Source organism: Danio rerio, chromosome 7 (assembly GCF_052040795.2).
Source record: "Danio rerio strain M-AB ecotype USA chromosome 7, GRCz13ab, whole genome shotgun sequence".
NCBI lineage: Eukaryota > Metazoa > Chordata > Actinopteri > Cypriniformes > Danionidae > Danio > Danio rerio.
The window spans coordinates 48253866-48270283 of NC_141027.1; the positions used below are offsets into that span (position 1 = coordinate 48253866).

At 35.3% G+C, this 16418-nt stretch overlaps 1 protein-coding gene across 1 annotated transcript in view; it reads right to left on the reverse strand.

The window, feature by feature from the left end:
* Window positions 1-16418, reverse strand: part of si:ch211-186j3.6 — a 453204-nt gene that overhangs the window by 26564 nt on the left and 410222 nt on the right. The window contains exons 29-31 of the mRNA XM_087261712.1: window positions 10545-10809; window positions 3299-3479; window positions 45-289 (exon numbers count right to left, since the gene is read on the reverse strand). Of these exons, the coding sequence (XP_087117838.1) occupies window positions 45-289; window positions 3299-3479; window positions 10545-10809 (691 nt within the window). The remainder of the gene's footprint in view (window positions 1-44; window positions 290-3298; window positions 3480-10544; window positions 10810-16418) is intronic.

Sequence of the window (16418 nt, forward strand, 5' to 3'; positions counted from 1 at the left end):
TGATATACTCTTTTATAAAAAAAGCAGATGTAAGAAATACATACCTAGCAGTGCCATGAAGCAGATGCATATGGCGAAGAGTGAGCTGAAGCTGAGTCCCACATCGTCCCTGTAGATGGCCAGCGTCACCTCACAGTGTCGGCCACGGTAGCCCTCTGGACAGTGGCAGGTGAATTTGGATGGAGACTGTGCCACACACGTGCCCTTGTGACATGGACGACTGGCACACATTGTGTAAACACAGAATTTGCCAGTGGAGTTCACCTTTACCATGTGACCTGTGGGACACCTGTGATTGGAAGAGATAAAGTTATTTTGTGTGGGTCTCGTTGTTTACACACTGTAAATCAATTAATTCTAGTTTGGTACAACATTATGGTGAGTAGAATTTTCTTTAATTACATGCAAAGTGAATTAAATATACTTTCTTATATGGTGTTTTTAATTAGAGAAGAAAAAATCTGCTTGGAAACTATTTACTATTAGTTTGGTGTTTTTAAAATGGTATTTATTCATTTACATTTGTTTGATCTAGTTTAGTTTAGAAATGTCTTAAAATGACCACTGACAAATTAAAATGACACTCATGGAAAGACATGGGCAGCACGGTGACACAAAGGGTAACACAATCGCCTCACAGCAAGAAGGTTGCTGGTTTGAGCCCTGGCTGGGTCAGTTGGCGTTTTTGTGTGGAGTTTGCATGTTCTCCCCGTGTTTGCGTGAGTTTCCTCCGGGTTCTCTGGTTTCCCTCACAAGTCCAAAGACATGCACTACAGGTGAACTGGATAGGCTATTTGGGTTTTCCAGTGATAGGTTGCGGTTGGAAGGGCATCTGCTGCGTAAAACATATGCTGGACAAGTTGGTGCTTCATTCTGCTGTGGTTACCCCAGATTAATAAAAAGACTAAGCCGAAAAGAAAATGAATGAATAAATGCAAGACAGCTGAATTGAGAAAGCGGGTTTTTAAATAATTAACTTAGATTCTTTGGTAATTTATTCATTCATTTATTTACACTTGTTTTTATGTAGTGTAGTTTAGAATTGTCTTAAAATAACCACTGACAATTAAAACAGAAAGGCAAGACAGCTGAATTAAGAAAGTGCTTTTTAATTTTTATTTATTTATTTATTTATATTTCTTTTTTACATTTATTTTCATCTTGTTTTGTTTAGAAATGTCTTATAATAACCAGTGACAATTAAACTGACACTAACAACAGCAGAATTGAGTGCTTTTGTTCATTCATTCATTCATTCATTCATTCAGTCACCTACTTATTTATTCATTTATTCATTCATTAGTTTTTTATATTTGTTTTCATCTAGTTTAGTTTAGAAATGTCTTAAAACAACCACTGAAAAATTAAAATGGCATGACAAAAAAGCTGAATTGACAAAGTGCTTTTTATTTATTTATTCATTCATTCATTCATTCATTCATTCATTCATTCATTCATTCATTCATTCATTCATTCATTTATTCATTTTCTTTTTTTACATTTATTTTTATCTGGTTTGGTTTGAAATGTCTTAAAATACCCACTGACAATTAAAATGACACTTACGGCAAGACAGCTAAACATTCGTTCAGTCATTTATTTGTTTGTTTGTTTGTTTATTTATTTATTTATTCAATCATTTAATTTTTTATTCATTTATTAGTTTATTCATTCATTTATTTATTCAATAGTTTATTTACATTAGTTTTTCTCTAGTTCAGTTTAGAAATGTCTTAAAACAACAAGTGACAATTAAAACGACAATCACAGCAAGACAGCTGAAATGAGAAAGTGTTTTTCAAATTGTATTTGATTATTTACATTTGATTTCTTCTAGTTTAGTGAAGAAATGTCAAAAAATAACAACTAACTTGATGAAGACCATGTAGGTCAATACATTGTTACAATAAAAAAAAAACAAAAAAAAACTGAGAGCTAAAATGGCGTGTATTGCGATTTTCTTTTGACTTTTTCTACTGTGTTTGTTTTTGATTGAGCACCTGCCTTAGTGAATCTCGGATGTGTACACATTTCTGTTTTTGGTTGCTTAAAATAGCAACTGACAATTAAAATGGCACTCACAAGAATATTGCTGAAGAAAAAAATCAAATAAAATAGCCAATTCAAATAATTAATATAAAACTATAATAGTATTTTGAGCTTAAAAACAAACAAAAAAAGTTTATTTAATTTATTTTTAGAAATGTCTTACAACATATTGAATTTACTGTTTAGCATCACTAGTGATGTGGAAATCAGAAGACACTGGTCAACAGGAACAAGGAAGCCTCTATGGCTATAGCTAAAAACGAAATCAAAATGGTTCAGATAAAAACGTCCACATGATGTTTGTAAATGCAAAGTTGCTCGCAGCGAAGCTGGTACATTTAAATCCCTGTGTGAATAAAATATGCTTGAGATCACACGTTGAATTTTTCTTAGCCCAGGAGATCAGTGTAGAACTGACGGAGCGCTGAACGAATTCACAATTTGCCTGAATATGTGACTCAAACTCTTGACGTTCTCTCTAAAAATCTCAAGGGAAACACACACATACACACTCTATGTGACCGACACAGAGCGTGCTTATCAAACTGATAAGAGACAGAATAGGGCAGCCTGTCGACAAGCCAGACGCAATACATGCAGACAAACAACAACACGCAATCAAATACACAATCAGCTACACGGCAGCACATCACTCTCTGTCATATAAGACAGTAAATATTGTACACAACCCCGGGGCCAAAGTGCACTGGCTAATAGAGTCCCCTTACTGAGTGTGCCTGTGACTGTTACTTTGAATTAAAATAAAGGCATCAAGTTGCTTGCATTAAATGATTTAAATTTTAAACAAAACAATTAAGGGGCAGCACGGTGGCGCAGTGGGTAGAACAATTGCCTCACAGCAACAAGGTCACTGGTTCTAGCCCCTTCTGGGTCAGTTAGCATTTCTGTGTGGAGTCATGTTCTCCCCGTGTTTGCATGGGTTTCTTCCGGTTAAAACATTAAAATTACATTAACAATAAATATTAAAAACTGCAATAATGTCTAGTTAGTAAAACAAAAATGTAATTAATCCATTTACATTTTTAAACATTTCATGGGTTTTATAGTTTAATCCTTGTACCAGAGCTCGATTTCTTAACTTAATTTATTTATTTAAATTTATTTTATTTTATATTTATATTAATATAATTTATTTACATTTAGTTTATTAAAAATGATGACTGTTCCCTTTTTACTAAACATTTTTTTCCAATACAATGAATAGGGTTATGTATGTGTGCTTGTGTACCTGCATTCATGTACTCTCCACAGGTCCACACAGGTGAAGGGCGGACTGCACAGGTTCTTCCGGCAGGAGTCAGAGAAACAACCCAGAGAAACCCCCTGAGAACTGACCACAGACACCCCATCTCTGGCCTGACTGTCAAGAGCAATAAAGCGACCATTGAGTCTCAGGTCCCGCATGCAGCCTGCGTCAATGAGAAAAAATCAAAACAAAACACTAAATTTTTCATATTTCAGCAAAAGTACAGCATAAAATGTGAATCCTCCTCTGACAAAACAATCAGGTCAAAATTATTGGCACCCTTTGTAAATTTGCACAAAGATAGCTGTGCAAATATGCAGTTTATCATTTTTTTCTGCTATTCCCTTAAATATCACAGAAATAGAGGCCTTATGAAATACATGGTTTCCTCAATTGTTGCTGGTCAAAAATATTAGCCCCCTTTAATTCAATACTTTTGCAACCTCCATCGTTTTTGTAAATATGTGTTCTACTGTAATTGCCTGTTGAGGTCGGATGAAACCTGTCAAGAAATCAAAGTAATTTCCATACAGACAATATCTCAAGATCTTCCAGGTTGTTTTGTCCATGTTTCTCCCTGTGCGCTATAAATCAATACTGTGTGTTTGCAGTTTCATCTGACCACAGGATCCATCCTGTTTAAGGGTCCAGTAGTGTCTTACAACTGAATATTATGGAGTTTGTTTGTGAATCAGTGCAGAAGATTTTTTTTTTTTGTTTTATTTAATTTAATTTATTTTTTATTTTGCTGCGACCATAAGCCACACTGTGGCTCAATGATTAGCACTCACAACAAGAAAGTTGCTGTTTTGAGTTCTGGCTGGGTCAAATGGCATGACAAGTTGGATACATCCTAGATAGCATACGGATGTAGGCCACTTTAGGCAGTTATGCGGCACTGGGGGTTTTCCTTCGGCCCAGACAAAATAAATGAGAGCCTGAAGTGGCTTACCTGTACAAGGGCAAAGGGGGGCCAAAGATTCAAATTCATAAATGGGCCAATTAAGACAAAGATTTGGCACGTATGGCAAAATGTAAATGTGGGGCACTTTTGGCAAATATTCGGCACAGTAAACTCTGGCTAATGCAGCCGTTAGCCAATAGTGGCCCAGAGAAGATATGGAAAATGTGGCCCAGTTATCTTAAAACATATGTGGGCCATTTTTGGCAAATATTTGGGACTGTTAGCTCTGGCTAATGTGGCTGTGAGTCTAAAGCAGCCCAGAGGAGATATGGCAAATGTGGCCCAGTTATTTTGAAACATATATGGACAACATAGACTAAAATCACCATCATGGAGAAAATTGTTTGCTTTAGTTAGGCTCATAGCCCTGAACCTCTTTATATAAATTTTCTTTTGGGCTGCTGTAACTTTGAAGAACTTTTCTTAAAAAGTTTGTTCATTACAGACAAACAAAATGAAGTGAGGCACAACCTGTGATGTAATTATATAATTTACTGATGTTTACCAATGTTTAATCTATTATTAGAAGTAATAGGCCAGATCTGGGCCAGAATAAAAGCAAACTGTGGCCCAGAATAGGGTCAGTTCTGGTTCATTTGGTTATTTCTGGCTAATACGTGGTATTGCTTTGGTTTATTTGTGGCCCAGATCTGACAAAGAGGAGCGCACTACCCTTGAACCATCATTCCATTTAGTATGTGGTCCAGATGTAAGTGTCTGGTGTGGGCCGGATCTGGGCCAGAATAAAAGCAAACTGTGGCCCAGAATAGGGTCAGTTCTGGTTCATTTGGTTGAATTCTGGCTAATATGTGGTATTGCTTTGGCTTATTTGTGGACCAGATCTGACAAAGAGGAGTGCACCACCCTTGAGCCATCATTCCATTTAGTATTTGGGCCAGCTCTAAGTGTCTGGTGTGGGCCGGATTTGAGCCACATGAATTTCGCTAGCTGGGATGAATGTACAGCAGATAAAGCATTCATTCATTCATTTACCTTCAGCTTAGTCCTTTAATAATAAGGGGTTGCTAAAGTGTGAATGAACAGCCAACTTATACAGCATAGGTTTTACACAGCGGATTCCCTTCCAGCTGCAACCGAGTACTGGGAAACACCCATAAATACTCAAGCAAACTCCACCCTGTCGCCCCATTAAAGAATAATGTTTGAATAAAATTTATTTTTTTGTTCATTTGAATGAAAACATAAACAGATTAAACAGAGCAGATTTACTTACACAGCATATTTGCTCATATTTACAAAGTGATCCAATAAACATGACCATGGCTGTACATAAAAATATACACTTGCTTATTTCTGCACACACTCACTCACAAATAGACAAACTGAGCTCAACATGATCCACTCATAATCTGAGCTTTTAGGAGAAGTGCTTTTACAGTCCATTTAATAAACACACAGAGTGTATTGCCTAAGGCTAACCAGCACCGCCGAACACAGGGGACGAACCCACCACTTCTTCTCTTTCATGCCACATGTCATTGTCTCCTTTCGATCAAGTTGTCAGTTTCATTCTTCCTCTACACTTCAACACTGAAGGTGCCTTTGAGGCTATTATATATTAAACGCTGCTATTAATTTTTCATTATCGCCAATACAATAGTGCACGATCATGACATATAGAGCAACCGCAGTCTGAATTAGCTGATAAAGCTGTACAGATGTACACATATGCTGGCTAAGTATTTTTTTTCTTTCTCCCGCACTGAAGTTAAATTGGATTAGCGGTAAAATGGCAGTCTACTTCACAGTGCTCTGATATAACTCAGTGATTGGATTTCTGGCTATGGGACGGAGCGATTCTGTGAGCTCCAAATGTCATGCTATAGTGTTTATTGGAATTGTCCACAGCTCTCCGTGCACACTTTGACATATTGACTCCATTTCATTTATTGTAACCAATTCATCTATTGCGGGAAGTTCTGGACAGAGCTCATAGGCTGCTAATCAACTCTGAGACAGAGAGGAATGGAAACTAACAATCAGGGATTTGTGTTTGGTGCATGTTTTTCATATCGTTTTCGCATAATTTAGGACATAATCTGTGATTGTATCGGAGCCTCTCAATATTTTTTTACAGACTGACAATGGAGCATGGTCATCATTAAACTAATACAGTCAAACAAACATACATAGATAATGTTTTACATGGACTCTAGAACACAAGAGAAGCACAATAACAGATTATCAAAAAAATAAATGGCAAATCACTGCAATTATTGGATTGAAAACACATGCAATTACAAAAAATGAATTAACAAATTAAGAAAAGATCTTCATCCGTTTGAAAGCAAATGTGCTGGATATCTTCACAACACAAACACATTTTTTTCACAAAACGCAAAAAATTATAAAACGTGCTGCATTTTCTCACAACGCAAACAATTTATGAAAATGTGCTGCATTTTCTCACAACACTTGCAAAAACATTGGAACTCAACAGTAGTGTTTGAAGGAGTCCTACAAACATGATGGACGACGCTGTCTTGTAATTATTGCCCAGTAGAAGTTATTTTTGAAAGGTGAGTTTTTTGTTTGTTTATTTTAACATTCTGATTCCCTTGTCTTTTGTATTTTATTATCCTAAATAACTAACCTAAAAAGTCTGTCATACTTTAGGGTCCACTTGAAACATGTCTGTTGTGTTTTGTGCCTTTTTAAAATATTGTGCGAAAATGCAGCGTTTTCCTAAATTGTTCGCGTTGTGAGAAAATGCAGCACTTTTTTTTTTTTTATGTGTTTGCTTTGTGAGGATTTGCAGCATGTGTGCTGTCAAACGGATGAAGATCTTTTCTCAATTTTTTGTTGTTGTTTTTTTTTTATTTTTAAGCTCTCTCGGCCACCAAATGGGATGTTTGGGATGTTTAGAGCATTTAAAATGTGGCTTTATATGTCATTCTTATTTGTGTTTGCCATTTATTTTATAATTATATAAATTATTTTAGAATGCAATTTTTACAGCTAATGATATTTTCATTTTCTTTCTTTTTTTTTACTTGTTTGTTGCCAAAAATAAATATTTTTGTGATGTGACATTGTGATGACGCAATATACAACACATCAGATTTTGCTACCAGTGTAAATTTTAATGTAGAATAGTGTGATATGAAGCTGTGGTATCACCCTAACCTACCTAATCCCTAACCCCAACCTCAGAACCATTCAAATACAGTGTTGGTAGCATAATCTGATAGGATAAAATATCAGGACACCGGTCAATTCCGAACAATTTGTTATTTTAGCAATATTTCTGTTAAAACTAAGGCAAGCAGGGTTATACAACACAAATAACTTTGTACTGTTTTACAAATGCTATGTGGTCTTGAACCACAATCAATGATTCAACAAAGGAGGCCAAAGTTGCAAAATCAGTATAGAAAGTCAAAGTAAATTCTCTCAGTGATAATGGGAGCTGGATATACCTATTCTGAAAGTATTCACAAGTCATCATATAACGGCAGTATCTCAGACAGTTGTTGAAACACGATATCATTGTCTATTGACAGAAACTAACTGATAATGCAGGTGAAAAATATTGTGAACAACAAACAAACTCAGGCGTCTAATTAAAGAAGAACCGGTTTGTTGACAAGATTTATGACAGGTCTGCAGCAACACAGAGAAAATTAAAATGTCTTGTTATTCATTATTTTATTCTTACAGCCTTGATGCTTATTATACAGTAAATGATTAAAATGTCTATTTTACAAGAAGGTTTTCAAATTGTTCTTTCCGTCTGACACACACAAGAGACCATTTCTCAGTTTCTCCACATTTACAATTTACAGTTATGTGCTTGAGTAAAAAGTTTAAATTTAAAAGAGTTGAGAAACCTTGAAAAGAATTAGACATTTTGAATTGGTTAGAAATTAAATGTTGAGTGACATCATTGTTTGACATCATTTGAACTGGAAAAACGTTCTTGGAAGTGAAAGCTCCAACCTTGCTCTTGCACACCTGCTTGTGATTATCAATTAACCCTGAACATCTTGCTGCTTCAGGTGTGCTTGATTGGGTTGGAGCTAAAATCTGCAGAATGGTTGCCCTCCAGGAGCAAGATGTTCTCGCTGCAGTTGGTAGCACGATGACGTGGTTCAGATTCATCCCATTTACAGTGAGGGGTTGGTTTAAGGTTGGATACATGTAGACGTTAATTTAATAAAACATACAAATCATTCTTATTCCTAGCAACAATCACTCGTGTTTGCGCTTCGATGCAACCCAGACTCATTCTGAAAACGTACCGCTACACACATTTCTGGAGAGCATCAAATATGTGCCAGAAGCTACAATATTTTTTGCAGATTTTGTTTTCAAGAATCCACCAAAGCTGCTGTGTATGATTTTCAGATCTCAAATTTCTCTTGTGAGTGTCATTCGTGCCAGCTCTTCTCGCATAAAGGCCCGTTGTCGACTGACTGACTGACCGATCGACTGACCCACCTTCCTCCTTCCCTACAATCAACCAATTGTGTTTTCAAAAGCACTGATTGACCCGCCACTTTCCTTAAAGCCAACCAACAGTTTTAGCCCTCGTCTGATTTTTACCATGTTTTCAGATCTTACTACATTCTTACTCTGTTATTTACTTGATTATTTTATGGCTTCTGTTTTTGTCTTTTCCGCTTTATGAACGTTCATAACGTTCATTTTTAAGAAGAAATGCAAAGTTAAGATTACCATTTAAAACTCAAACACATAGCTAATAAATCCAGCAAATTTGTATTACATAAACTGCGTCCCAAATTGCATACTTATGCACTATTCTACGCCATTTTGTAGTATAAATAGTGTAAGTAGTGTGTTCACACTGAAAACTCTAAAAATATTAAGTGCACTTTAATTACCCGGATGATGCACTCATTCAGCCGCTAAAATTAAGTGTGTAATGATGGACACTTCACTCATTCAACGACCGCAGGTTTGCATACGTAGCGGAAGGGACGGAGCTATGGGATGCACATGTTGGATAACTTTATTTAATTTATATGGTGAAAGCAAAATTCTCCTACGAGAGTGATTATAGCGCCTCCCGATGGTGAATGCAGCAATACTCACGGCAGGTATTATTTAATAATTCGGTCGTTTATTTCACTGATTTGGCAACCATCAAACGTCATCAGTTAAGTAAAAAAAAAAAACATTAGTTTGCCATTTGGGACAACACTACATACATATACTATCCTGTTGAGTGTGTAAGTGCATAAGTACATAGTGCATGAGTGCATATTGTGTAGTGTGCCATTTGGGACGCAGTTATAGTTTTAAATAATTTATAATACAGGTGCACTTTAAAGAGATATCTCACCCAAACATGAACATTTCCTCAACACTCAAGTGGTTCTACAATTTAAGGAATTTAATTTCCGTTGCCTTTTATCTACACCTTCCTAAACACATACCATGCACAGGAATGACTTCATCACGTCCAAAGACTCTTTTTTGTTTAGATGTTTACATGGGCATGACCACATTTTCAGATTGAAACCTCTTTTTCTTATTATGCACTTTGGTCAACCCTGTTGTCATTAGATATGCTATACGCTAAACTAAACTAAACTAAACTAAACTAAACTAAACTAAACTAAACTAAACTAAACTGTGCAACTTTTTTATTTTAATGTTCCCTATTTCATATTTTGTTGACCAAAAAAGTTGCATTGCAACTACTTTAGTTTTCATTTGAGTAGACTTTCTGCTTAATATCTGCCGATAATGCTCCTTCAACAGACATTCAATTGGGTATATGAAACTTTGCAAGTACATGTCAACTTATACTAACCCTAACCCCAACCTAACAGTTTACTTATAATCTATAAGTATTAGTTAGATATAGATGCAATGTAACTTAAATTGAACTAAATGTGTTAAAGGGACTATAAAAATAAAGTGATACATACTTAACTAAACAAAACTAGATCAAACCTAGTCAAACCTAACCTAACTTAACTTAACTAAACCTGACAAAACCAAACCTAACTTAACTTAACTTAACTTAAATTAATTGTCCTTGGGTTAAGTTGAGCCATCTTGAACTATGCATGTTTGCCATGTTCATATACAGTGTATGCCTAAACTTACCGAAACTAAGGAATAAAAATGTGCCTAGATCCAAAACCACCTCCCTAAATTACCCCTCATAGTACAGCACATTCTGACAATACACTACTGTTCTGAGGTAATTGGCATTGGCTTGTTAGGGTCATGCTCTACCAGCTGAGCTTCAGGAACACACCTGTACCTCACCTTGGAAACTCCTGTTGTGTCCAGAGGGGAAAGAGTTGCCCAGCATGACGACAGCGGGGTCAATAACAATCTCCCGACTCCGACCTGGCGACCCGGTGACCTCTCGACGCCCTCCTCCGCCATCCAGACGCAGGGTCAACTCATTGTCATGCCGATCTAAGTGAATGTCATGCCACTCTCCGTTGTCTAAACGATAAGAGGGCATTGTCAAGTTGAAGTCCCCATCACCGAGGTTGTAGAAGACACTTAACAGACCCTGATAGATCTGAAAAAGTAGAGAGGGAAAAAAGAAAGTGCTGTTAGCAAATAAATACATGTATTCAGTTTTATATTCTGAAACAATATACAGCACTGGATACAAAAAATAAAAGACCTATTGTAAAATTATGAAAATAGTTAAGAGAAAACGGAGAGAGGCTGAGTATTAGATGAAATAGACCCATTGGGGACTGAAGACATCAGACTAGGGCAGGATCTGATATAAGAACTGAACACTAACAGAATTAAACATATCAGCCCTTTAATTGGAGACAGTGGGAGCTGGGAATTTAATATGATGTCAATGAAGTTTGCCACTATATTCCAATGCTGCTTTCCAGACTCTCTAGTGGTCAGCTGAGAGCCTTTCTTTTATTCTTTTTTTTCTTTTTGTGTGTGTGTGTGTGTTGTTCGTTTTTAATCTGATTGTTTCCTATAAATCAAATGCTTCTAAGGCAAACTGTATTATTCATGAGCATTTGGAACATAAAAAGTGTGTAATATCAAAGAACAATATAAAAGTCTGCAGTTTCCAGCTTTGTAACATCCACTATCTAACAAGTCCTTCACTGTAATGATTTATTTTCTTATTTCCAAAGTTCTAATAACAATGATTCAACTGGTGTTTTACTTTACAAGCACATAGCTCCATGTCCTGAGGAAAAAAGAAAGGAAAACGGTAGGTTTGACAATGAGGTGTTGTGTTTGTTTGTGAAGCAGAAAAAAGGAGCGTCTGGCCAATCTCCCGAAGAAAGCCTCAACCTTCATTTCAATTTCAGAGTCTTTCTGCATATGTCCCAGAGAGCATAATTTGCCAGGCCCCGTTTTGGATCCTGGGCTTTGTGGTGATGTAAAAAGCGGGGCTAATCAATGATGCAAAAGGCAGCGAGGCTCGCTCCCATTTGAACAGCAACCATAAACAGTTTACACAAATAAACACGGCTGACCTGTGTGAACTCCTCATCTTCCTCCTCTCCCACGGCACGCTCAGTTCCACTTGAGACACAGCTCATGAGAATCATCTCAAACAGGATTATTAGACTATTTCAAGGTCGAGTCTATGATTGTAGGCACTAAATCCATAAGGCGTACTAATTAACAAGAACATTAACTTTAATCTGTCTGGAAATTCTGAGATTTTTTTTTGAACGTGCCCTATGATTTACCCCACAAATGAAGATAAAGATGTTCAGTCTCTTCCCTTGGTGGTGTGAAACAGGCATCAATGTCCCAAATCCACACCTAATGATCCAGAAATCAAAGCCATCCGTGGGAGAAGCAGGTAAAGCCATATGGCAACCTTAATGTTTCATCATTTCAAGGCATTTGATCAAGGTTCTTTGGATATTAAGAGCATATCATTGAGTATGCCTGGGTTCACCAAACAACTTTTCATAATAAAATATTGTAAACTAATATCATGACAGTTGATGATAAAAACAATGCTTTTTAGTGCTGTGCTATAATGAGATGAGACAGCAGGTGCTGAAGCAGGACTGAAGTGCTCTTAAGGAAGAATGAGAAGCAGTGGCTCAGTAAATTTGAATGAGAAAAACATGTTTGGTTTAAAGAAATAACACAATGTATTGTCTGAAATATGAGCCAAAGTAAATTAAAAAGTCCACTGAAAGCAGCACATATGTCTCGCTATAATTGAATTTTTTGTTTGCATTCACAGTTTTTCTTAACAGTTTTCTCAACATCTTCTTGGTGTATAAGCTGTCTGCAATCTGTTACTGTAGATTTTGTTGTTTTCGCTGTATATGTTTTATGGTAATTTTACTGCCAGTAAGTTACTGCTGGTTTCACAATAAATATTTTAAAGCACAGGGAAACAACAGTGATTGTTGAGGTCTGTTCTTTTGGAAAACAGAATAGAGGGCTTTAAAAATGTATTTCTAAAAAATAATTAAAAAAACAAACAAAAAAAAATACAAAACAAAATTTCTGATATTTAAAATTTCAGCTCAATGATCTTTCTTTCTTTCTTTCTTTCTTTCTTTCTTTCTTTCTTTCTTTCTTTCTTTCTTTCTTTCTTTCTTTCTTTCTTTCTCATTCAAGAACTAGCATTCTTACCATTTTAAACAGCCTCTATTTTAGATGTCAATGCTTTGGTAAAAAAAAAAAAAAAAAAATATATATATATATATATATATATATATATATATATATATATATATATATATATATATATATATATATATATATATATATATATATATATATATATATATATAAATATATATATAAAACTTTTTTTTTTAATAAACTGTACATTTAAGAACTAGCATCCTTACAGTTTTGGACAACCACAGTTTTTATATGTCTATGCTCTATTAGTTTTGTCATACTCAGTGATAAAAAAAAAAAAAAAAAACACATTAGTATATTTGATGGCCCTTGTAATTTTAAGCCACTAAAATGCATGAGCAATATACATATTTTAAAGTTCATATTATGAAGTACATTTGTTAACTTTAACCCTCCTGTGAAAATTATTATTATTAAAGTGCTTTTTATGTAGAGATTTCTTTCTCTTTGCCATAGTGGCTGCACATACTATTTGATTTATTTAATTAAATAAGTAAATTATTACTTATTATTACTTTGTTATTTTGCAAGATAATAGTTTTCAGCTTAAAGTAAAGTTTAAAGGCTTAGCAAGTTAATTAGGCAGGTCAGTGGACAACAGTGGCTTGTCCAGTAGTGTTTTGTCAATTAAAAAAAAAAAAAAATCTAAACTGGGCTAATGATAATACCTTAAGCAGTTTTTAAAAAAGTAGAAAGAAAGAATAAGTCAATAGGGTCACTTTTTGCAATGTGTGTTCTTTGGAAGAGAAAAAAATAAGAACTTTTTTTTCTGAGAAATTCTTGCATTAACACTGAAAATGTTTACATAGATAATCAACATCAATAATCAGATTTTAATACGATTGAAACAATACTCTAATTAAAGTCTACCATGTAAACAGTGATTTTTGATAAATTTAATAAGATTAAGGTCATAATTGAACTAAACAGAAATCGAACTAAGACACGTAGATTAAGCTGATTTTAGTTGCATTATTGAAGTGCAGTACAGACATGTACACGCCACAGTAAAACTATTATCGTGCGACGGGATACACACATGGTTGTTTGACTCTATTCTCTGGACCTACCAAGTCAATAAAAGACCACAGACACACCAGTCGGTGAGCGGTATCAAATTCCATTAAAACAACAAACTTCCACTAGTCCTTACTTCATACTTGCTTCCAATAAATATCTAATTTGTCATGGGGGAATGTATGAAATGTTCCTGAATGAAAGTGAAACTGCCGAATTGCTGTTAAAGTAAAAATATTAAAAATGAAACACCCAAGTTTACATGAAACACCGGAGGAAATGGGGATAGCGGTGTGACGCAATGATGTTAATCGAATTATGTGTTAAAACATATAAAATGGGATCACGAAAGGAACATTCTAAAAGCAACTCATGTGTCAGTGCCAGTGGTGTAGTTGTTCGTGCATCGACACATGCACTCCCTTGCTCACAGCGAACCGAGTTTGATTCCCGCGGTCCTATGCTGATCCTTCCCCTCTCTCTGCTCCTAATGATTTCACCCTAATGTAAACACCCTAATCATATTATTGTCTTATTCAGAATAAGGCAAATAATTGGTTTACTGATGTCCATGTAAACATAGTCACTGACCCTGTATAAAACACTTCACTGATTTAAATCCATTTTAAAACCAGAATCAATTAAAGGCTGCCAGTACCAACCCTTTCTGCAAACTCTCAACAACTTCTGAGTAACACTCATTTTAATTCAAGGAAAACACTCCCTTTGTTGACATTCAACTTCCGCTAATGGACCCGTGGCTAAGTCTCTGGAGAAAAAATGAGATGATCAAACTGTTACTTCCTCCTCATCCGTTGATGACAAGAACACCTTGCTGGAATCGTCTCAGTGAGATGATGCTTCATAATCAGACACAACAGGCAATGCTAAATGGGTATTGGCACATCACATCAATTAGCATTATTGCTAAGGTAATTGAGAGGAGCACAGCAGGAGATTAAGATTTAATCTTTCGCACATGGCACAAAGGCAGCATCAGTTCCTGCACCACTGCGACGCCTCGCAAGATCACAAAATAAGCAGGTAATGAAATCTGTAGCCTGCCACTTTAGGGGATATAAAATATCTTCTAGCCTGTCTCACAGACGTGTCTAATTCATACCGCAGATAAATCACCCAGGTTTACATAGGAAAGAAAAATGGAGGAAAACAAAGCAGCAATCAGCAATCCAGCCGCATCATCTTAAAGCAGGTGTTGAGAGAGGAAAAAAGAAAAACATGGAAAAAATGAGACGGCCTTGGAGTGAGAGGGTAGACGGCATGCATTCTGCAAGTGTATCAGCCAAAATGGGAGACGCATACTAATGCATCTATGATTAAACACAAACTCGTTGCTCCATTCAAATTCACACATTGCACCGCTGTTGCAGCAACGTTCTCGGGGTCTGGCAGATGGGCTGCTATTACAAAGCACATCAAGAACAAATAATCATTATATGCTGCCGGTCTGGGATGCTTGTTTGTTGTATGGACGATTCATGGGTATATATTTGTGAGGAAACTGAAGATATTAAAAATATTCATAACGTTAAATCTCAATATTTCTATTTTGAAATATGGTAATGAATAATTAGAATAAGAATTGTTCTGTTTTATTAGGGCTGCACTTTAATAATTAACTAATCACTAGCTGACAAAAAAAAAGACTTGGTCAACTAAGTTTTCATTGTTTTGTTAGACACAGAAAAAAGAAGAACAAAGAACAAAACAAAACAAAAACAGAACAAAACAAAATGCATCAAATTCACACATATGGTCAGTAAGAGCAAAGATATTTAAAACTGTTTGTCTCGCTGATTGATTTTCTATTGAAATGGTAGATTAAAATGTGTAGTCCCTATAAAATGTCTCTATACAGTACAAAGTACATTATGACAAATTCAAAATAGAAATTTCAATGGCATATACATTATTTTTTTCACATATTGAAAGGTCTGTTCTGTTGTGTGCAATTAATTTAATAATTATTTCACTTAGCTTATGTACTGTTCATTAATTAATTCATTAATCAATCAATCAATCAATCAATCAATCAATCAATCAATCAATCAATCAATCAATCAATCAATCAATCAATCAATCAATCAATCAATCAATCAATCAATCAATCAATCAATTAATTCAGTTAGTTAGTTAGTTAGTTAGTTAGTTAGTTAGTTAGTTAGTTAGTTAGTTAGTTATTATGATGCATTAGCTACATTACTTATTTAGTTTGAGAAATTCTGCCTGAAACTGAGTTTACATGTTTGCTCTACAATATATCTTAAATGTTTCAGTTTGCTCCAAGCCATTTTAAGCTTTTGGTGTGGTTGCAAGCAAAAAAAGTAAAAAAATAAAAAATAAAATAAATAAAAAATCAATCATCAATCAAGAAAGCAAGCTATCAAGCAAGCAATCAAGCAACCAAGCAACCAACCAACTAAGCAAGCAACCGACCAACCAAGCAAGCAAGCAAGCAACCAACCAACCAGCCAAGCAACCAACCAA